General features: G+C 34.2%; 2 protein-coding genes across 3 annotated transcripts; both read right to left on the bottom strand.

The window, feature by feature from the left end:
* Positions 1-13805: 13805 nt before the first annotated feature.
* LOC140864990 (protein RETARDED ROOT GROWTH-LIKE) lies at positions 13806-17563 on the bottom strand. Its single transcript, XM_073269464.1, has 7 exons — positions 17078-17563; positions 16851-16962; positions 16167-16326; positions 15244-15392; positions 15022-15173; positions 14377-14491; positions 13806-14173 (listed from the first exon to the last, which is right to left on the bottom strand). Exons 1-7 carry the CDS (start codon positions 17470-17472, stop codon positions 14033-14035), a joined length of 1224 nt encoding a protein of 407 aa, XP_073125565.1. The 5' UTR covers positions 17473-17563; the 3' UTR covers positions 13806-14032.
* A 3332-nt stretch (positions 17564-20895) lies between these two features.
* Positions 20896-24955, bottom strand: LOC140864574 (APETALA2-like protein 3). 2 transcript variants are annotated; one of them, XM_073268838.1, is made up of 10 exons: positions 24175-24955; positions 23368-23393; positions 23204-23234; positions 23040-23127; positions 22825-22970; positions 22616-22660; positions 22408-22511; positions 22171-22277; positions 21778-21873; positions 20896-21349 (listed from the first exon to the last, which is right to left on the bottom strand). In XM_073268838.1, the coding sequence occupies exons 1-10, from the start codon at positions 24681-24683 to the stop codon at positions 21128-21130; spliced, it is 1374 nt and encodes a 457-aa protein (XP_073124939.1). In that variant the 5' UTR covers positions 24684-24955; the 3' UTR covers positions 20896-21127. The 2 variants fall into 2 exon arrangements, with proteins under 2 accessions (XP_073124939.1, XP_073124941.1); XM_073268840.1 differs by lacking the exon at positions 22616-22660.
* Positions 24956-25271: the final 316 nt, after the last annotated feature.

The following is a 25271-nucleotide window of genomic DNA, read 5'->3' on the forward strand; positions in this document are numbered from 1 at the left end:
CTGCCGCTAGAAAGCATCACTACTTGGGAGGGGATGGCAGAAAAATTTCTTGCGAAATATTTTCCACCTGCCAAAACCACCCAACTGAAGATCGAGATCAGCACATTCAGGCAGATGGATTCTGAACAGCTCTACGAGGCGTGGGAAAGGTATAAAGAATTATTAAGACGTTGTCTTAACCACAATTTTGCAGATTGGGAACAGATCGAGTGGTTTTACAACGGACTGAATGCGCCTATGAGAATGAATGTGGACTCTGCGGTTGGAGGTACCATTTTTGCTAAGGACCATGTGCAGGCCTATGATATGCTGGAGCAGATGACGGTCAATAGTTTTCAATGGCCATCTGAGCATATGGGGGTAAAGAATCCAGTTGGAGTGTATGCAGTGGATCCTCTTACATCCATCACTGCTCAATTATCTGCACTGACTACACAGGTAGCTGCGTTGAATAAAGTGAGTGTTGCAGAACCAGCAGGTGTGTTGGGTGCTATGGATGAATCTCACTATCATGAACAAGCCCAGTACATCAATCAAAGAGGTTATGGAGGCTATCGAGGTAACCCTGTCCCTAATACTTACCATCCTAGCTTGCGAAATCATGAAAAAAAATTTTATGCTAACAATCATAATGTGTTGAATCCTTCGGGGTTCATGACAAATAAGAGTGAGGGTAAGCCGTCTTTGGAGGATGTGGTTAGTACTTTTGTGCATGAATCAGGTAAGAGGATGGCCATAACTGAGTCTCGCCTTGACAGCTTGGAGACGCACATGGCCAACATGGGCGCGGTGTTGCAATCCATGGAGACTAGCATGGGCAGTTGGCAAACGCACTGAAAGACAACAACCGCGGCCAGTTCCCTAGCAATACTGAGGTGAATCCTAAGGAACAGTGCAATGCCATAGAGTATAGAAGGGGAAAAGAAGTTGGAGTCCAAGAACCTGCTGTTGAAGAGGAGAAATCTGAGGAAAAAGTCGAAGAGAAGGAATCAAAACCTGAGCCAAAACCGATGTACAAGCCTCCACTTCCCTACCCGCAGAGGTTCAAGAAGAAAGCATTGGATGAACAGTTCTCCAAATTTTTGGAGTTTTTCAAGAAAATTCACATCAACATCCCCTTTGCTGATGCTTTGGAGCAAATGCCAAATTATGCAAAATTCATCAAGGAGATGATGTCCAAGAAAAGGAGACTGCTAGAGAACGAGGTGGTGAATCTAACTGAAGAGTGCAGTGCGGTGCTACAAACGAAAATGCCACAAAAGCTGAAAGATCCAGGAAGTTTTACTATTCCTTGTTCTATTGGTGGTTCTTATTTTACTACTGCACTATGTGATTTAGGGGCTAGTATTAATGTAATGTCGTTGTCTATTTACAGGGCCTTGAATTTGGGAGAGATGAAATCGACTATGATTTCATTGCAATTAGCGGATAGAAGCATCACATATCCATTGGGTATTGTTGAAGATGTGCTAGTCAAAGTGGATAAATTCATATTCCCAGTGGATTTTGTAATTTTGGACATTGACGCAGATCATGGTGCTCCACTTATCTTTGGAAGACCATTCTTGGCCACAGCGGATGCAAAAATTGAAGTGAAGAAGGGGGAATTGTCGATGGGTTTGGAGTGCGAACGAGTTATTTTTAAATTCTTCATGAAGACACCTAGCCCACCAATTGAAGAATTGTGCTTAATTGAACCAGTTGTGAAGTTGGAGAGCTGTCCAAGAGCCGATATTGAGGTTGAATCCAAGAGTAAAGCACCAAATTTATCGACAAAGAAAACCGCGAAGAAGAAGAAAGCAAAATTTAAAAGGCGGTTCTTGGAATTGATTTAGCGAGTTAAAGAGAAAGGGAAGATCTAACACCGGTGAAAGTCGGGCTGACGACTCTAAACCAAGCGCTACTTGGGAGGCAACCCGAGCATTTTATTTTCTTTGATTTTATTTGCTTTTATTTTCAGTTTAATTTATTTTTTTTAGACATTTTTAAGTATTTTTATTTTCAATTTTTTGAGCTTAATTTTTCTTAATTTTCAAAAATTTGCAGGCTCCAGAAATCTCAAATTCGAGCAAGCGGCGCACCCGCCCCATTCTCGGAGCGCCCGCGCCTTACCTGGACGAAATTGGAGTTTTTTTGCAACTTAAAGGCGCGCCCACGCCTCCAATTCGTTGCACTAATTTACGACGAGCGCAACAACAAGCGCTATCGCGCATCACATCCGCGCAACGAACAGCGCTATCGCGCAAGCCCAAGAGCTGCTCAACCTAGCGCGATAGCGCCTCCCAAGCCACCATCAGCGCAGACCTTAGCGCTAACGTGCGTCTCCACCTCCTCCATCAGCGCTCTTCAAAGCGCTAACGCGCATCTCCAGCCCTCTCCATTAGCACCTCCTCCATGCGCAGCATATAGCGCTATCGCGCCACCCCACATCACCATCAGCGCAGCTTCTCCTCATCCCCTTCACTTTGCGCACACAGCTCACCATCAGCGCAAAAGTCAGTGCAAACGTGCAGCCAGCTGCTTAACCATGCACAGATTTCAAGCGCAAACAATCCTAATCTGAAGTTTTCCATGCGCTAACAACCGTCCAAGCTGCACTCTACATTATGCGCGATCGAGTCTCATCAGCAGCCTTCTCTACACCATGTGCCAACTTATTCGTCAATGGCACCATTTTTGTGCACCATCAAAACTCCGGAACAACGCATGATGTCTCGCACTCTTCCTTATTTTCCCATACATTAAGCGAGATATATTGTATTGCATGGTTTGGGTTCCAATTTTTGTGTTTTAATCGAGTGCATGTATTTTTTTCAGGTTAAATTGGATGCTAAATCGCTCTCTAATGGTCTTGCGTTTGCGAATTATTTTGATGGAGTTGATATTAGTAACCTCAAGTACTGATGCTCGATGCTAAGGTACAAGTCCCTTGATCTTTTTATTTATTTTTAATCATTAGGGACAATGATTATATTAAGTTTGGGGGGGTGAATTAATGTTTGAATCGTTTGGTTGGAAGTTGAGTAGTTAAGTTTTGTTGTGTGCTTCATAGATAAATTTTTGTTGAATTTAGTAGTGTAGTTGAGAGTTGAGTTGAAAAGAAGTCAAGAAAGAAATGGATGCATGGCTGAAAAATATTTTTGTGCTATAACTGATATCCATGATTGTCTACCTATCTGACAAATATTTTTGAAAAAAATGGAACCAATTAGATGAACAATTTCCTATATATTCGGTGATTAATGCTTGAATCTGATTTTTGAGACATACAGACATAGATATGATTGAGGCATTGTTTGAAACTTTTGGGTCTGATTTTCATTGAAATAATTTATCCCTAGTTGCTATTTGAGCCTACACGTATATTAGTACATTGAGGTATGAGAAAATCTGAAATTTGTTGGAAAATCATCGTTAACTGCTGATGATTATTTTTTTCTGCACTGATTGAATTTGTATTATTTGATTGTGGATTGATACTTCTCTAGAACTAGTTCGAACACTCTTCGAGGCGAAATACGGGCAATACTGTGATTAGAAATGATTAGGCGATTTTTTTGAATTCGTTTGAGTCTTTCAAGCTACCTATTTATGCATGTATCCTTAGTACCTTGTTTGAGCTTTATTGAAAATCGAATGGCATGCGTGTAAACGTGTGATTAAACCCCCATTCGTCATTTTTTCAAGGTCCTACATTGACTATCTGAATAGCTTATACACTAATTCCTACCTTTAAGGAAGTAATTTAAATGCTAAAATTTTTTATGCTCCTAGTGTTATTTGTGAAAAATGGAATGGTGTGGTGGATGATTTGAAAAGATGAAAAGAGGTAGTAGAAAAAAGAGTTGAAAAAAAAATTGTGAAAAAAAGTGTGAAAAGTTGAAAAAATCAATGAAGTGAAAAAAAGAATGTGAAATTGTGAATGAAAATGAGTCGTAATTTGAGCATAAATAAATTACTCCATATTTGAATTCTTATCCTTTATTTGTAGCCATAAGTCAGGCCTTACTTTATAAGCTGATTAAGTCCTATTGACCGAGTCTCAGTTGCCCAATATACTAGTGGAGAAGAGTTGCGAGAATTTAGCCTATGGACTGTTGATTGATACTTTTAATGATTATGAATTTGTGATCGAAACACGCAAACACTATTATTCGTTGCATTTACCTATTTGTGAGTGTTTTTGATAAATATTCCTATTTTTGATCTTATGCTACCTTAAAAAGTCCTCATGATCTATGAATGTTTGAATTGAATTTGGACAAGGGCGTTTTGAACGTGAGTTGCGGAGATTGTAAGTTTATGCGGTTATTTTGTTATGACTGAAACTTTCAAGTGTTAGTTGGGTGTGATATGATTGTATTTGAAAATTTTTTGAAATCATTGCTGATGCCATTGCTCTATAATATTTCTTGGCTATTCTTGTGGGTTTGAGAGTATGAGTTTTTAGAATTTATTGTTTTGAATAGTTTTGCTCGGGACTAGCAAAAGTCTAAGTTTGGGGGTATTTGATAAATCTATTTTATACACTTAATTTATATATAATTTTAATTGTTAATTCTTTGTTTCGATCAGATTTATGTGGGTGTTTTGTTATTTTTGTGGTTGTAGAAATTTATGGAAGTTATGTGAAAAAGAAGAGGAAAATAAGAATTTAGAAGAGAGTTGAGGAAGAAAAGAAAATAAAGAGAAAAGAATAAAAGAAAGGAAAAAGAAAAGAAGGAAATAAACGTACAGAAAAGAAAAGAGAAGAAAAGAAGAGAAGGAATAGTGATGGGCTTTCAAATTGGGCCAAATTTTAGCGCTTCTTTTTTGCGCTCAATTAAGCGCTATCGCGCTGCTGTGTGTGTGAAGAATTGGAATTGCGAATTGAAGGCGCCCCCGCGCCGTTCCTAGCGCACCCGCTCCGTTGCTGTTTGGAATGTTTTTATTATTTCGGGCAATTATTCTACTGGGCTTTTGAGTGGGCTTTTTCATGCGATATAAAAAGATTTCTTATCAGACCAATTTAGGGGAGCCGCCACACATCACGTGCATATCAGAGAAAGATTTTGATCGTGATTTCTGAAAGAGGAATTCTGGAGCTTTAACTTGAAGAACGAAAACGGAGTTCGATAGACCGGACACGGCGTCGACGACGGATTTGATTTCTTACTTTTATTTTATTCTGAATATGTTTGGATTTTTGAACATGTTTTGTTTTATTCAGAATTTTATTATGAACTAAATATTTAGAGTCTAGAGGTCGGATGGAACCTGGTGTAGACATTTTCATGAATTTTTGATTTTATTGAATTGAGTTTCTTCTAGATTAATTGTTTTTTCTAGAATTGATTGTCTTTTCAATTATCTGATCAATAATTGATTTGTTATATTTATTTGAAATTATTGCTCGGGAGAGGGGATTTTGAATAGGACATTAGAAAATACACTGTTAATTATTTATACAGCTCGGGAGAGTGTATAATTTTAACAGAGCTTTCAAAAATAACATTGTTTTGTGATAGATCACTGCGATAAATTCTTAATAGTGATATTGGAATTTAATTGTAGTTGATAAACATTATTTGTTGCTCGGGAGAGAGAAATAATAAACTTAAGTGTTCTTGGCTATTAATTGATTGGAATTCATGAAACTAAATTAATTAGGATTGATTGTTGTTGAAATCAGGTAAAATCTATACCTCTAGACCATTTTTCTCTGATTGATTTTATCTGAAAGTTGTGTGCGTGCTAATCAAAAATATCTTGCTATTTTATTTTCTGCAAATTTCTGAGATTTTGATTTTCTAGATAAAGTTTGGACTATTTTAATTACAAGCACTAATTATTTTCATTTTACTCCCTGTGAGATCGATATCTGATTTTATCACTTTATTAAAACTTGACACTCGTACGCTTGCGAGGAATTTTCACAACACCTGATCACCTTAGTCTTTGTACAGATCAATTATTAAAACCATTTATGCAATTTCATCGATTAAGTCCTTGGTTATGTTCAGAATTCCCAACTGATCTACTTATAGAAGTTTTGATCCGGTTCGAGTAATTTGCTTATAGAATCGTCATCACCAAATTTTAAATTATATTGTATCCCGTTGGTGACTCCATGTTATAATTAATGACACTAGCAAGTGTCATCCCACTTTTACCGACATCATTATATGAGACACTTCTACGAAGTGTCACTATATATAATTAACAAAAGATGTCACTATATGTAATATATAAGGGCATATTTAAATGCATAAAAAAGTAATATATATTTTATTTCATTGATTATCCAAATATGATATTTGTCTCGCAAAATTACGTGTGAGAGAGTTTTATGACAAGAGTTTTTGTATTCTTAAAATACATCTTATTTTTGTTAGAATGGAAAGAAAGTTGTCTTGAAATAGGGTTATGATTAGGGGTGGTTCGGTATGATATACAGCGGTATTCAACGAATACTATATACCGTACCAAAAATTTCAGTATACCAAAATATCGGTATACCAAAATTTCAGTATGACATAAATCCATATTGTTCTTACCGAAAAATTTCGGTATACCGAAATTCGGTACGGTATCGATATGATACCGTGTATACCGACATTTTAAATATTTTTTTAAACTATTTTTTTAAAAAAAATATCGGTATATGTGGTATCATACCGATACCGTGTATACCGACTTTTTTATATTTTTTTCGGTATACCGAAATATCGAAATTTTGCAAATCATATACCGATACCGATACCAAAATGTTTGGTACGGTATAAAATTTTCGGTATATACTATTTTTTTTCAGTACGATATAAGCGGTATTTCGATATTTTTTCTCAGCCTAGTTATAAAGTCATGAATGGTCAATAATTCTAACAAGCTCAATAAACCCTGGAAAGGGTTGATGGAATCGGCCATAGGGAGAGAAAATTGGCTGACGGGTGGGTTCAATACGAAGCAAATCCGTGATTTAATTGATTGTGTTTAGATTGAAAATATAATTCGAATTAAATTTTAGTCATGTAACTTAATTATCTAAATTTAAAGGAGAAGTTACAAATTATTTATCTACAAACAAAATCAAGATTATTTATCCACAAGTGGTGATGTGGCTCGAAAGGGAGAACCATGCACGTACGACACGATCGAGACTGATGAGGAGGATCTTGGAACTGAAAAAAGCTCGCGGATGAAACCAATAATTAGTTTTTTAAAGATTATTTCATCAAGATGTTGAAACAAATAATCTGTAGTTATAACATGATCCGTCAAATAAAGAATCAACAATCAATTTTATTTTTATTTTTATTTTTATTTTTATTTTTATTTTTGGAAAGGTTGTAGGCCCCATATTTAACTCTTGAAGGAACCGAATATTATTCTGCAATACGAAAACGTAAATCAACTATGTATATATAAATGGTTAGCTCGATCATCCTACTCATGGCATTTTATTAATGCTCTAATAACTCTTAAGTATAAATTTTTTTAATGATATAAAAACGCATTGTTCCACGGGAAAAAGAGTTTTCATTGTCGCAACTAAGTTGAAGTGCTTAAATGCGCAAAAAATGCAAAACCAAAGAAGGGAGATAACAATATTTTTGGTTTTGTTATTTGTATTTTTTTTATTTTTGTTCCTATTCATGGTTAATTTGTTTTGACAGTCATTTAAGTTCTACGGGTGGTTTTTCGGTATACTTTACTACAAATATTGGTATGAAAAAATTCATACCGATACCGATAGTAAAATTCCAAAACTTTGGTACGAAAAAAATCCATATTGATATCGTATACATAACGAAAAAAAATTCGATATACCGAAAAAATGTCTGTATATCGAAAAAATTTCGGTACGATATGCCAAAATTTCGTTATTTCGATACGTTATGTCAGCCCTACATTTAACGCATGTTTTTTTCCATTTTTTTCATGTTATGGTGAATTTTCATATGTAGTCCTTTAACTTGTATATTGTTTTTAGTTTTTATCCTTTAACTTGTATATGCTTTCATTTTTGGTTTTTTTATGACCCGAAAACACGGTAAACTCTGGAAAAAATATACCAAAAATAAAAATAGCACAAAGAACAAAAAATGAAAATAATATACAAGTTATAGGACTAAAAATATAAATTCACAATAATAAAAATAAAATTAAAAAAATATGCAAATTACATGACTTAAAATCAAATTAACCATTAACATGACCATAAAAACAAAAAAATAAGAATAACAAGACCAAAAATATGTTTAACTCTGTAACAGTAACAATAATGTGCTTGGGGACGTGGCTTTTGTACGTCTCATGCAACACAAAAGAGTTTGAATCTCATGAGCCACTTTAGACTTCTCGAAACTATCAAAATAAAACCTCAAAACAAAAAGAAAAAGAAGGTAACATAACAAAATGAAAGTAACCATAAAAAAAGGGGACATGCACGCACTTGCTTTTTAATTCTCACTACGCGGTTTATATATTTATCAAAGACTGCGCCGATTTTAAATCTTTCCTAGTGTTTATCTAATCTTATATTTTTTTTATTATTATGTGTGTGTTTCTTATTTCTAGAACTTTATAACATATATTAGTATTTATAACATATATATATAGTTTCGATTTAAGAAAAGTTTATATACTCCATCTATTTCAAATATATAGCTTTGTTTGTTCTCACACATATTAAAAATATAATCCGCAAAAACAAAGTTTACAAACAAACTTTTGATTTTATCCTTATTAATTAATTTTTTTAAAATGGTTGCACGTTTTCCAATATTGCTTGATTAATTGAGGTATATTAGAAAGAAAAAATGTTATTCTATAAATAATATATTTGAGATAAATGAAAAAAAATATTTAAAAAAAGATATCTATATAATTGGAACGGGTAGACTATAGAGTATAACTTTGACAATTTTTGTTTTATTTTAGGAAGAATTAATTAAACTTTTGTGAACAATTTTTCATTTTTGAGAAAATGGCAGTATTAAATTATTAATGTCATAGAACCAATTACACGAGAAATTAGAATAATTATGAAAGTAATAATATTATATATATATATATATATATATATATATATATATATATATTTTTAAATTTTAACGAAAATTATTTATTAACAATTTTGGAAAGAAGAGCCCCTTTAATCTGTGCAAGGTGCTTTATTAGGGGAAAGAGGGTGCATTTTGAGAAAAAGAGCCTCAATCAACCGAACTAAAGGTGAAGACAACATCCTTTAATCCATGGATATACTCTCCAATAAATAACAATAAGTGAAGAATCTGAAATTTTTTTTACCCAGTTTTAAATTTGCACCAATTTTGAAGAGTGAATTCATGGAAAAGAAAAAGAAAGAATCTCATTTTAAAGTTTAAAAATTTCTTATATATATCGCATTGCTAAAACAGTTCTTAATAAATATGTGCAAAGATGCAAAAGAAGTCCACAAGCATATTGTTATATTCCTTGACTAACATAAAAACAAAATTCTTCTCGACAAAAATAAGTATTTCCTGTAATATTTTTGCAAATAGACACAATAACTCACAAATTTTCTATAAACACTGCTTCTTCATGATTTCAAATTTGGATGATAAAACTTAACAAATGAACAAAACATGCAGTTTCAAGAAATCACCTATATATATATATATATAATCCCATCAAATCCTCACACTCTTGTGGGTGGTAATCTTGAATTCCCAGCTCTCCTGCAAAATTGCACAAGTACCATTTTTAACATATATATCAAGCAAGAAACCAACCACAACATATACCGCGACAAGCCAATTTACACGACCAATTTTACTAATCATGATGTCGATTACCATACGACACTGTTTGGTTCATGAATTGGATGATGATGGATTAATAATATAAGGATTTTAAATCAATATATTTGGATTAGACAATGGTGCATGACACTAATCCTTGGAAAAACTTAAGCCAAGCATACAGCAAACGGTGCCGTAAATATAGCTTATGACATATATATATATATAGTTTCGCGCCCCATCGGATTTCTACCGATCACATGCATTAACATATGTTCAACAACCGAAATAAAAACTTGTTTACCTGTTGTGAATGGGGTCTGGTCCATTGGGCACTCTTCTCCGGCCGACGCGATTGAGCTTAAAACTCTGATGCAGTGAAGTACTCCACTTGGTTAATGTAGCTAGTTTCACAAGGCTTAAACCTCTTGTTGAATATGGGATACTGGTAATAGTAGAATCTGTTGTATTTTTGCGTTGAGATAAAGTCGGCAGAAGCAAAAAACAAAGAAAAATAATGGATAGAGCAGCAACCAGAACTCTTCTGTCACTTCCCATTATCTCAATCTTACTGATCATTCCGCTAAATAAAAATTTAATTTCAAACGTCTCCAAGATTGGAGAGTATAATAAGAGACGAAAGAATAATGGAGACTGATGAAGTTTATATATATATATATATATGGCTTGCCCTTCGGCATACCGCCAAAGAAAAGTATGCTAGCTCTTCCTTTAAAATAAAGGACTCAATATTAGTAATGGACACACGCAACATGTATATATGCGTTTCTTTTGGTAAATGTTTTGAGGTAGAAAATTTTTAATTAATTAACTCGGTAAATAGAAGAATGTTATAAGTACAATAAGTTGTACAAATTAGGTTACAAAATACATTCAAAATTACAAACTATCTTAAATGTACATTTGAAAGAATTTTTCCACATAAAGTGCAATGATAATCTTTAATTTGTAACCCGAGTATGTCTTTTGTGAGATGGTCTCACATATCTTTATCTGTGAGACGGGTTAACTCTACCTATATTTATAATAAAAATTAATATTTTTAACATAAAAAGTAATATATTTTCATGAGTGGCGACCCAATTAAAAAATCTGTCTCATGAAATTGACTCGTGACACCATCTCACAAGAGTTTTTGTATTGTAGCAATGTGTAATTCTCATTGTACATGTGACATAATTCAACAAGTTATATTGATCCTGTAAATCAAAATTCTTCATCAACAAAATGATTCATAATATTTCGATACTTAACGCGAATAAATTATAAATAACAGATAGTCAATGAGTGATGTTATCTTACTATCTACACACACCCCTTCACCTTATATATAACTATGAATTCCCTAATTTGTTTTAATATATAAATGTTTAAAATTATGCTCAACCCCTTAAATAGTTGTTGGTTTTAATTAAAGTTTGGGTCCAATCTGGAATGAATAGGATAGCATAGTACTCACTGATAAAGTTGAGAGTCTCCCAATGGCTTTATATATATTGATTGGCCCACCTAAGAATTTCTCCTTTAATTAGTTTGGCGTGTGCAATTTTATGAACAAAACTTATGGACCTCACTAGCTTCCTATTTACTAAATAAATTAAATCCTACAACTTACTTTAAAGAAAGGACCATTCAATGTTTTTGTGCATAAATAGGGAGATAATAACTTGTACTAAAAGCTTGTTACATATCAATTACAAGCGATAGTTGTAACCTACTTCACCCGTTGATTGCATAAGGGATCTATACTTTTAACTTATTTGTTGATTGAATAATTGTTAGAGCATGTTCAATGGTGTGAGAATGTTGGTCATGTGATGAAATTGGTAACTTACTTGAATGTTTATGTCAGCGATGATAACTTCATCTCATATTGATTTTGCGATGGTGAGATGATGTTGAAATATTAATTTTTTTATTTCATTAAATGTATAGATAATTAAACACAAAATAAAATTGTATATGATCCACAAAAATTAAAATTACACATAAGTAAATTTTAAAAAATATTATTAAAAATAACACATAATTAAAAAAAACCATAAATGATTAATCATTCATCTCCAATTTTCACCACCATGAATTTAATTTTTTTAATTTTATATTATTTTTAAAATATCAAAACGATCGGATTAAATCTGGTCATTCATCTTGAACAACCAGATTTAATTTATTCGTTGAAAAATTTTACAAAATGAAAAAAGAGCCGGGGGCACTTCACCACACGAAAGGATTCCGCGCAGAGCCCGCCTAGTTTATCGCACAAGGATGACTCTTCGTACGATTTACTCGCCCCTTGAAATCAAATGGACGAGGAAGCTTGCCCACTTACTTGCTGGGCTTCCTCGCCCATTGGGCATGCCCTTATGATTTCTTTGGAGATGTTTAGTACGTGAAAAGTATTTCGCAGAAACCATGTAATTAATAAGCTTTAAAAACATCCTTTTTTATGTGGGTAGAATCATTGAAATGTGACACTTGAGCTGATCTTGTGCGATTTAAAAGATTTTTGACACATCATCACCATCAACTAAAACAGACTCCGACACTATTTTTGTCTCTATTATAATCAAGTACAATTCAACATTATTATGAACGCAGATCATGAGACTGTTAAGATATAGTAGTAGTAAGTATATAAGATAAGATGAAAACTGCATCATCTTAATAGTAGTAATTTTTAAATGAGTTTATTTGGCATGAAAATTTAGTATGAGATTTGACGGCATGATTTTAATCTCTTAATAAATGGAAACATATCGAAACACGATTTTATTTTATTTTTAAAAAAATCAAAATTTGGGGAGGGGCTCAACTTCTCCCATATACATTCAAAGTGCTTGCATGGAAGCAGCTTGAGGAAGATTGAGAGACAACAAAACAACTACATATATGTTGACAAGATAAAAACCAAAATCACAATTAAGAAAAGAGATAAATAATAAATACAAGATCAAAATTACAATATTCCATAGATTTAAATATGAATAGATGAGCATAAAAAAAGATAATTGGACGAGTTTTTCAACTTTAAATTAAGTTGTAATGGATCGGAGAAGTTACCATTTATCCCCCAACTCTTAGATTTCAAAATATATACCATATAAAAAAAAAAGGGGGGGGATCAAGATTCTCCCGGCCACATACATATATATCGCGCATGATCCACGAACGACCCCAAATCTCAACAAAAAAAAAAAACCCATTAGACAAAAAATAAAATTTTCAGAAAAAAGATGATGAAGGTGCAGCAGCAGCCTGTAGCTAGAGCTTGCGCACCCCTGTTGGAAACACCTTGCCCGGCGCTGACCGACGATGAATTCATGGTGTTCCACTCCTTAGACCGCGAACTCTACGGGCGGCTAGCCCTCTCCCTGCGTCGCGAGCCGGCCGTGTCCATGAAAGTGATTGCATTCTGGATGTGGCTCGAAAGAGAGAGCCACGACACGAGATTGATCAGGAGGATCCTGTTCCTTCCGCCGGAGGAACTCAACAAGCTCGCCGACGAAACCATGACGTGTCTCGATTGCGTGGAGGATATTGGATCTAATTCGCTGCTGGGGGATCATGATCATGAGATTTCTCTGTTGCCCAATCTTCTGAATTATTGGTTTAGGTTGTTATTTAGCCTCCGGAGTTTGCATGAGAGACGGGTGGGAGTGCTTCGTGGGGTTCACTGCATTCTCAATACGGTTTGTGTCCGGGCTTTTAAGGACATCATGCACAAGCTGGTTTTCCATCAGAATCCCGCCACGCACGCCCCCGCAGCGACCGGCGGTGGAACCAGCCTGAAAGAACATACGCCCGATATCCAAGCTGGTTCTCGTACACAGCCACTACTATCGTAAATTACTGCTGATGGTTCGAGAGTTTTTTTTTAACAAAATTTTTAAAAGATGAAAAGTGTTTCCAAAAAACTCTCTCAAACACTAAATATAATTTTGTTTTTACATAGGCTTGTTTTGATTTAGGGATGATTTGTTATCTTGGTAAACTGTGTTTGTATTATTATAAATATAAATATAGAAAAGAAATATTTCTAAAGTTAAAAAATCTTAAAATACATCTCAATTTTTTTCTTGGAATATTTGGTACTGGCAAAATCAAATTACAAATTCTTCAAAGTGATACACTGATACTGTAATGCATCAAACAGAAATGAAACTAGATGGCTAATAAACTTGTGTATATATATACAAGAAATCTAATTCAAAATCGTATCTTATCTCCAAAGACCGTTGGCTCTATAAAGATGTAATCTTGGACTGGAAAAGGATGCCATAGAGAGAGATTAGGATTTCAGCTCCTATAAGTACGATGATCAACCATTCAAGAAAATCTGATTTCCTGTTCTGCAGAATCTCCTGAAGGAACCGAATGTTATGCTGCAATGGGAAAAACAACAAAATCAACTACGAACGTAGTCGTACCGCCAGTGGTGACATCGCATGCAATGACATGCCAGGGATGTAGAAAGCTTCCGATAAAAAATTTTCCAAAATATTGTTTAGTCTCGTGTGGTTGAATGAGAAGTCTTTTCAAAAACAAATTTAAAGATGATTTAAAAGACATGATTTTGAAGTAATACCTCCACAAATTTCAACTTGAAATCAAGGCTTGCAAATCTTTGGGTTAATTCAAATTCATCGCGGAGGAACTCCCAAATCTGAGCATACTTGGCATCCTTCCACGCAATATCCGATCTGGGAACAAGTAAATAACTTCACGTCAGCGGCTAAAGCCATAGAACACCCGAAACAGGCAGATCGTGAAACACAGAAGTGTATTTAAAAAGAAATCAGCAAACTACTCTAATAGTCTGTGTACATGTTATCTTAAAATATATCAGAGAACTGAAGTAAAATCTATAGATAGAAAGGTGTGTCATGTTTCCATAGAGTGGATGATATTTATAAACTGCAATTACTTGAGAGAGAAAAAAGGATACAAACAAATTAATCTGTGCATTTATCCACAAAAGAAAGAATACTGACATAGATTGCTACTCCAAAATCCTAATCTCACCAGCTAACGCGGCTTGATTTCATGCATTAACAAAACACATCTTTCAGAAATTTTCTACATAGCTTCTCAGTCAGACATTGTTGTTTAGCTTCTCATTCCTCCCTCGCAAATTCTCAAGAAGAGTAGCTTCAAAAACAAGTTCTAAAAATGTGTTGCCTACTGGAGGAGGTCGGTGTACCCAACTCTCACTAAGCATTTTGAATATTACCTTTCGAAAAGTCCTAGCTTAAGAATTACATCAGCCAGATTGGAATTTGCCTTTCCAACCAACTGAAAGAGCTTTTTTCTTTTCATAGTAAACGTTCCAGTTTTCTCCATCCCCCTATTGATGTCAGTAAATTCTGCAACCATTCCATCAACCTGAACCATCACAGACAGAGATTCTCAAAATCAAGGAGCACTGTCATAAAATTTTGAAGTTAAAACCAACCTGGCGGACGTAGTAATCAAGAGCAATACTTTGGCCAAGAACACTACCAATTGTGCGAATCCCATCAATGTTTAGGTACTGAAGCATTATGTAATCAAGTCCACCTTGCATCCAGGTGCTCAAAGTTGGTTTTTCTCTCACCTCATATTCTATTTTTCGATCAAAACCAGAAACTCAGGACATTGATCGAAACATATACATAGAAGAAGACAACGCAACAGAAAGATAAGACAAATTATTATCATGCATAACATTAAATGATGTCCATGATTACCAGTTGATGCATAACGTACTTGATTTCAAAAGCATCAATTAGATGAAATCAGTAAAGCAGACAAGGCAGTAATGATTTGAATTTCGAAACAAATGTTGGTTTAAATTTGAACTAAAGCTAGAAACTTTTTATCTTTGGCGTTAATGCATAGGACGGGTACATTAGTTATACAAATATGTCAATTACTTTTTAAAGACTAGGTCAAATATCGCACCCTAAGCCTTTACTCATGTAAATTGTTCTTTGTCAACTGACTCGACTTCTCATTTCTATTGGCAGGGAAAAACCAAGTTGGTCAGAAGGCTAAGCATAATACAGAGTATGTATAATCAAGTAAATTGTTATTTGTCAACAGACTCGACTTTTTGTTTCTATTGGCAGGGAAAAACCAAGTTGGTAAGAAGGCCATGCATAATACAGAAAATGTATTATATTGGCATAACCTACGAATAATTCGAAATTGGAATAAACTTATCTTGCATGCGTTCTAATGGAACACATTAAATCAAACACAATGAATCAACAAACCTCAGATAACCCATCTAGCATAATTAAATTCTTAAACCATAGCATCAAACTAACACAAAATAAAGAATATAAGCGCAAAAACAATTGATGCATTTTGCAGTATGATTTCAAATGGGCTTACCATCCTTTCTCATCTCAGGAAGCAATCCTGAAGCGTGTCTTTCGACAATTTTCAGATACCCATCAACTTCATGATCACTGACATTGAATAGGACAATTGACCCATACTGAAAAACTACCATGTAACAGCAATCGTTTCCACCTAAACTAGAACCCAAGCCCTGAGATGACAACAGTGCAAAATACAATTAAAAAGGAGCTAAGCATAATACGAATCCCAAAGTTATCTGCTCTAAAAGAAAAATGGGCATGATACTGAAAATGCTGACTTGACTTCACTTCAAATAAAAGGGAAGCCCAAGTTACCTGCACTCAATATTGTATATAAAGGAGGTTAATCTAAAATCGAAACCATGTTTATGTCCTCTTCAAAATCAAGTTGCTAGTTTCATAACAGAACTGGGGAAAGGTTATGAGGGGAGTGTCTAAAAATACATCCTATCCTCCCTCTCCTTGCTTCACCTTGATGACACTCGAATGCTATCACAAGAAATCGTTTCATGTTATGATGTTAAGCATCATGCTATTGCAACAAAGTACCATTTGTTAAGCTATATTATCCTTCATTCAGCCATATTCTTGTAGCAGTAATTCAATTTACACGAATTGATGCCGAAGAATGTCGATAGATAAAAAACACATATTAACCACAATAAAATGCAGACAGAGAATGACTTCAACTTACATGAGGGTCAGATTTTAGATCACCAAATCTCAGAACCACATAATTAGTCATTCGAGATGAAGGGGTAATAAAATTCTGCTTATTCTGATCCACCAAGGTCCTTAAATCCACGCTGCCTCCACAAACACACAAACCATAATCTCACAAAATTAGAGTAAATACTGATTCTTTACGTTTTTACAAAAACTAGTAAAACCAAAAAAAAAAAAAAACCAAAAAAAAAAAACCTAGTGGAGAAGAAAAAAGCCCTGACTGCAATACGAGCCTTGAAACCCTCAGTCACATCATCATCATCCTCCTCCAATCCCACCTCAGCCACTCCAGCACCCATCTCGGAGCTCGAAATGGCGTCATTCCAGTCAATCATGTTGGCAGCCGACGAAGAAATCGACGAGATGCATTTGGAAACTGCGAGCCCGGGATTCCTCTGCAGAAACGAAACCTCGCGAGAGGGACTCAACGAGAGAGCAGACTGGGATGAACACAACTCCCGGCGGAAGATAATTGAGCAGGAGATCATGGGTTGGGGTTTTCGGAAGAAAGGGGAAAACTTTAGCGGGGAGTTGAGAGTGGGCAATGTAAAAATAGCCTTTCCCCGGGAGGTGAGAACAGTAAACCTCATCTTCCGAACAGCTCCGCCTCCGCCGCAGCTATTCGTGCTTAGCTCTCTCTCCGGAGCAGATTGTTTGTTATCTGCAGCTACTTGCTTTCCAAGATTCTAAAACTTTTGTGTTGCATATTTTTAAAATGATTTATTTATGTAGTTTTATTATCACGATTAATAAATTATTTTTGAAGAAAATTATTTTTATTAACTAGCTTTTTTACTTGAAAATATATTATTTATTTATATTTTTATAATATAAATCTGTGGGAATTCATAGTATAGATGTTTAGATAAATCGCAAGTTATAAAATAAAAAAAAATAGGAAGAAGATCTAAAATTGAGAGTTAAGTTTTACAAATTTATTAGTATCATTATTTTATTTCCATTTAGAACTCAAATCTCATAAAATCCTACTAATTTTGTAAATATTTCGTCTAATTAACGAAATCCTACCAATTTTGTAAAAAATTCATCTAATTAAATAAATGCAACTGGATCAAATCTCATCAAATATTATCTCATTTTAAAATTTCATATTTCCAAACACTAAAATGACATTTTCAATTCCAAATCACAATGTTGAGAAATACAACGAAGGATTACACTAAACTGAATAGCATCGTTTCATGTGGTTAACTCAATAAATTAATTAATATCTTAAAATATCTTTGGGTGAGCAGGGATCGTTTTCTACCATAATCATATTTAGGGCTGGCATATCGTATCGAAATATCAAAATTTTGGCATACCGTACCAAAATTTTTTCGATATACATACATTTTTTCGATATACCGAGTTTTTTTCGGTATCTATACGGTATCAATATTGATTTTTTTCGTACCAAAGTTTCGGAATTTTACTATCGGTATCGGTATGAATTTTTTTCATACCAATATTTGTAGTAATGTATACCGAATAACCACCCCTAAATTCATACTCCTGATTATATAGACCAAGTTTTTTTTTATCCCAAATGTATAGACATACACCATATTTAGTACTTCCTTCGTTCCAATTATATTGTTCACGTTTCTTTTTTTGTTTGTCTCAAATATATAGTCATATATCATATTTAGTAATATTTTTTACATTTTTTTACTAATATACCCCTATTAACTACATCTTGAAAATTGTGCAATCATTTTTTAATACATTAAATAGGGATAAAATAGGAAGTCTATATAAAATTTATTTTTCCAATAACTTTTTCTTAATTTGTGTGAAAAAGAAAAGAGGACAATATATATGGGACAGATGGAGTAATAGTTTTTTGTATTTCTTTATTATATACTTCTATTAACTACATCTTGAAAATTGTGCAATCATTTTTTGAATGCATTAAATAGAAAAAAAAATAGAGTGTATACATAATTTTTTTCCCAATAATTTTTTCTTAATTTGTGTGAAAAAAATTAAAACTAAATTGACGGAGGGAGTATTGATTTACATCAAAGTCATTAAGGAATACGAAGGATTACCGGCCACGAGGTGGTCACAATTCATGGTATCACGCCCAAATTAATCACATTCAATAAATTAAAACGTAATAGCGCGAGTAAAGATAGTTTCCACCAGGAACTCATATTAATTATACCAAAAATTTAAAAACTACAAATAAAATATGTTTATATTTAAAATTATTTCAATCCTAATTCAATTTTTTTTTTATTTTCTCTTGTAATTTTAAGTTATTTTTCCTATTTAAAATTATTTCAATCCTAATTCAATTTTTTTTTTATTTTCTCTTGTAATTTTAAGTTATTTTTCCTAACATAGATCTGACATTTCATATGATATTATATCGATATCCTAGTAAAAATGATTACCAAAATTTAAAATACACAAAACTAAAATTTAATAATATAAAAAAACAAAATCACTAACAAACACGCTATGAGAATTGTAAATTTCCCTTTCGTTAAACTAGTTGATTTTAAAAATTTTGTCGCGCAATGGAATGTAAAACGGTGATAAAATTATTTACGATACGATTTACTATAACCATGTCAATATTTATACAAATGGTAAGATATTGGATTATACATTGCACTTATCATTACACAATTATTCTATATTATATATTTTTTAAAATATTTTTTCAAAAAAAAAGTGAAAGGTTAATTTTATAATTTCAAATTGAATGTTTGATTCAATGTGTATATGTAGCATTATCTAACCATTTATGCATATCTTCGAGATTATTTACAATGTCATTTATAATTAACTATGGTGAACATTAATTGTGAGCATCTCTGACTCTATGAGCATTGATTGAGGTGACATGCGCCTAATTGATTTGGATGTATGAGATGCCAACTCAATCGGTGTTCATATAAGTGCTCAAATAAATATTCATCATATCTCTTACATAATCATACCTTTTGCAAAATATAATTCGATTTTGTTCACAGTTTTTTATTTCATACATTTTGTATTTTTCTGTCATTCCCATGAAATGTTATTTGATAAAAAAAGCTTATATATACACACTCACAATCTTAGGTGGATCAAATCTAATCGGAGATTTGTTTCACATAATTAATAGATAGCCTCATATGAATTTTTTGTGTTTTTTAACTAGAACAATGATTTAGTTTCAGAGGGAAAAAAAAGATTATTTTAAGAGGGTCAGATAAGTTCTTAGTAAAAAAACTTGAATTTTTTAGATTCAATTCTTTTATTTCCGAACAAGAGATGGACTTTTTTAAAAAAGTTATATAATTATACTTTTAAAATATATCTTTATATAAACAAGGGAACATTATGGCATTATGCAAATGATTATATCGTGTGAAGTAATATTATTCCCGGCTATTTAGGGCCAATATTATTTCCACTTCAATTTATACATACTGTTCACTCTATTTCATGCAAAAATAAAAATAAAAAAATTATTGAACCATATCAGTTCCTACAGGCTACATCACATCCAAAGAACTCTCTATGCAAGAAAATCATCGGATTTAAACGAATCCATCTACACATGTTTTTCACTTTTCTCGATGTGTCATAAAATCTACGTATCGAGGCAAGTGCAAATAAAATGGTGGCTATATATATGATGCATGTGAATAGTAAGACGATCTAGGTTCTGATTTAAATTTACATAACTATACTATATTATATATTTTTATGTTTATATTAATGCAATATTATGATGGTTAAATCTATTTATTAGAAAACCTTTTTTTTTTGTGTGACATATTGCATTCTGATTTTTTTATTTTGACTAAATACTACTCATAACTATATTTCTTTCCGATGACTCGTTTAGTAATTTTTATTCATATTTTTCTCAACTAATGGTTTTGATATATTATTTTCTTCTCCCTATATTGCTTGGCCAAATTGCCATGTTCAATTCCAACAAATTGTTGAGAAATTTCATACAAAAGTCACAATCCAAGTTATCCATAGCATTAAATTCTTCAAAACAAACCAAAATCAAAGTCCACTTACAAATAGCAGATTTATGTGGAAATAGTTGCAAATTTCCACCATGGATGAATTTACTTATAGTAACAGACACAAAATGCAGAGAATTATTTTTACCAGCTATACATGATTTCTTGTGTTCTGACATATTATTCTACACTTATGTTCCTCGAGAAACATACCAGGGTGCGGGAGTCTAACTGGAATAGTCGCGGTCTGTGTCGTTAGCACAGGTCACTGAAGGTTGTTGACCTTAGTTGCTGGAAGCTGCGCCCTGGATGTCGAGGAGACGAGGGAATTCGAATTTGGAGTTGCATTGGTAGAGAATCCTGATGATGCTGCAGAAGATAAAACTGGCACTGGACCGGTCATGATGCTGGCACTTTGCATTTTCCATGGCCAGTTTGGGTATGGAGGCGAGGTAACGGCCCCATTAATTATACCGGTGTATCTTTCCTGCAAATTAAATTAAAACATTAAAACAGATTGTTGTAAAACTATAAATTAGTATCTCATACAAGTTTTCTTGGTAATCAGAATGTAAAGAACGTGCGAGTATCTTCAATAAGATCGGTAACAAGAACTTGGTCAATGGACAAGATATGAGCAAGTTATTAAGGGAAGCTAGAGTCAGAAGTGTATCGTGGTGTGAGTCCCAGGATGATTGGATGAACATTTTGTTGATTTCAAGCTCGATTAATACATTGAGCATGCTTGTGCACTTTATGCTTCTTTGACTGAACTAATTAATGTGGGAAAAACTTCTTCTGATCAAGAACATTGTTGCTTGCTCTCTATTTATAAAGTTACTAAATATTTTGTGGAGGCGATGCTCATAATTCGATCAAGTCCAGAGCTGAAAAATAATAGAAGAGAAAATTCACCTTGTTATTTGGGGCAAAACCAGAGTACAAGCCAGCCCACATGGGGGAATACTTGGATGCAACTAATCCATGAGGGGAAACGAGGGGTGTTTCAACCTGTGAATTCGTGGAAAGGGTATTATATTAAGCACAATGGACAAGCTTTTTTTTTTTTTTTTTGAGGGGACAATGGACAAGCTTTAAGAAGCTTTCTATTGGTTTAGGAACATATACGACAAGACAATGAATCCCAATGAATCCCGGGTACGCGGGTGTGACAAAAGGATTAATTGTTTCTTGCCCAGTGTTAGTAAAATATTCCAATTTGTTCAAAAAGTTGAATGCAGGTGACGAAAATTGAGTGTAAATAACATCACTCTTCAAACAATATATCAAAGGTCAAACCGTTTTTACCCTTGTCCCATTGCAAGGAAAGTCCAACTTCCTTTTAATGTCATCCCCACACGGACCATTTGAGGCCAAAGACATTCCAAGATTAAGATCAAGATTGTTGTCGATACCTAAAAACATCAGCAGTAAATCCTTTTACACTGAGTTTGTTTTCTGTTCATGTTTACGCGATATAAACAATGGCAAAGCAAGTAGAGTAAGGACGAAATTAGCAAAACAGTTTATAGTTTATACTCATACCTGCATCACTGTGACTGATGTTTCTGTCTGTCTCATAGATACTCGGCTCAAAGTTGGTTAACGCTTCAGTGCCATTGCATTTGATGGCTGCTTTATCATAAGCCCTGGAAGAGAAAATAAGATGGAGGATTGTTGGATGAGATCAATCTAATAAATTGGTCCTACTCTATACTAAGTCTTAAGTGGTATGAATCATGATCACAAGAACCTTGCAGCTTCGACTTCGCTGTCGAATAACCCAAGATACATATACCTGCAACAAACCATTTTAAATTTTGCATATAAATGGGGATCCTTATCGCCATTCGAATTAACTATCCTAAACTTTGAGCTTCAGAACCTATCTGAGATCAATCACTGCCCAGAAGAACCATCACAGCACCCGGTACAATGTAAAAGTTTGAAAAAGATGTATACCTTTTCCCGAGGAATTGGCCCATTCGTGCCTCCCAGCGACCACATTTGTGAAGGGTTACACCTCTGTACTTTGAGCTCCCTCGAGAGAACCCATTGCTTCGGCGGCGAAGAATGTGAACAAACTCTTCTTTTGTCAAGTCTTTCATCTGCAAAAAAGTAAACTAAATAAGATTCATTAATTGGAACTTAAAAATCACCAGTAACCAGAAGCAAACCTGTTTCATGTCCTCTTCATAATCGCCTAGTTTGAAATTGATATCAGCATCAACCCCACGAAACTTGATTGCAGCACGATCATATGCTCTGGATGATGACAATCGATAAGAAGTCAATGTTACAATATGTCCACAAATCTCAAATGCGCAATCGAAGTTTTTACCTTGCTGCTGCATGAGCCGTGTCAAATCCTCCTGAAACAAGAAATCCAACAAAATTAATATGAGACTGCCGCAGAGAAACTAAAATAATTTGCAAAACCAAATTCCACTTCCATGAACTCTGCGAGTATATAAATCATGTAATGCAAGTAGTTTAATTTCTTACCCAAATAGACTTGTTTACCGCAATCCCTGACCACAAATACCAGAAATAAAATTAAAATCACAATAGAAAAGGCACTCCATTATAAACATAAAGAACTACATGATGACATTAAATCAGAATATGTTTTGTGAAATGCTAGCTATTCGTAAGGATAATTGAACTGTTTGAATCTTGTAAGTCAAACTCATCACCAATTCTAATTTCGAGCTTATGCAGGTGTATCGAAATTCATCGACGATGTTATCAATCCAGCCCATATAAAGTTACAAAGTACTGTTAAGTGCCATAATCCATTGGTCATGCATTATAGGTAGCAACAATTCAGCCGCTGTATCGCATAGGGAGCTATCTAATAATGTTCAGCTGTGTCACATATGCAGTCACGATTCATTTATGGTGCCACACCAGTGATCATGATTCTATATGATGTTGTACCACATAATCAACAAAAAGATCCATCAACAAACAACTTGCACACCGATGGATATACAACTCTCTTACTCCTCCAAAAGAAAACCCAAGATGTATACCAATATTGCCAACTGATCATCATCCACGGATACCAGTGCCAAATTCATATAACACAAGAACACGGAAGAAACACAACATAATATTTGGATTTGCAAGAGCTTGGTGTCAAATAAATTATGAAAAGATGATAATCAAACATACCAAAATACAACCACAATTTCTTTAGCTATACAAATTAACACGATACCCCTCACTTATACTCGAAAGTACACAAAACATGCATGCAACAGAAATATTGCCAGATGTGATATAATTTCGAGGTTCGATTATGGGTACCAAATGTGCGATTCCCATCTCCCAGTTCTCCGGTAGAAAGTAACCCCTCGATACTGAGAGCTCCGGGACCGGGGACCACGCCTGCTCTTCCTCGCCTGTGGCTGCTGCTGCGCCGGAAACTGCGCCTTGCAAAATCCCATGTCCACTCCGCCTGAAACCTCCGGCACCGACAAGTCCAGCCAATACTTAGGCCTAGAAGCCTCCGTTTCCGGCGCTGAAGACGAGGCGGCGCACACGGGAAAAAGCTGCAGCTCCGTGTTGTACGCGGTGACGTCATCGTCCGCGTCATCCTCGATCTCGATCACGTTCTTGTCGAGAATCGAGAAATTGAGGGTGGGCAGCAGCTTTCCTCGTGTGAAGCTGTTGGAGTCCAGCTCATCGGCGGCTCCATTGTCTGTAGACGAGGTGGTGGTGGAGGTAACCGAATCTGCGGCGGTTTCCAGGGTCTCCCGGCGGTGGACTTCGGCGGAGCTCACGGAAATCGCCGCCGGGGCATTCAGATCCAACATTGCACAACCCACTACCAGAAAAAATCCTCGAATCAAGTTTCTTGACGAAACAGCAACTTCACATGGCAGATAGGAACAGTACTGAGAGAATAATGGATCGGAGCTCTTTATATACACCAAAAAAAAAGGGCAAAAAGCAAGAACCCACAAGCTATATATACAGGATTTGTACGTATATATCACCAGTGGAGTTCATTTCACTCGGAGAAATTTGAAGAATCTCCATCTTTAAAGGAGGAAAACAAAAGTGAAGAAGAAGCAGGAGGAGGAATAAGGAGATATTGAATGATTGGGGTAAGTGAAAGTAACTGTATAATATTTTTATACATTAAATTAATTAATTGAAAACATATAAATTATTCTGTTTTAATGAATTTAGAACTTAATAATTTAATAAAATTTCAGAAAAGGGAAAATAAATAAACACACCCAAATAATAATTCTTTTTATGCCTCCTTAGTAATTTTATAGAGTATGCATTAATGTTTTGATTTTTAAAAACATATAAAATTTTGTTCTCAATTATAATTAATTCATATTGAAATAATTATGATTTGTTTACAAGTGCGACTTGTCTGCTATCTTACC

This window comes from Henckelia pumila, chromosome 4 (genome assembly GCF_033568475.1).
Source record: "Henckelia pumila isolate YLH828 chromosome 4, ASM3356847v2, whole genome shotgun sequence".
Classification (NCBI taxonomy): domain Eukaryota; kingdom Viridiplantae; phylum Streptophyta; class Magnoliopsida; order Lamiales; family Gesneriaceae; genus Henckelia; species Henckelia pumila.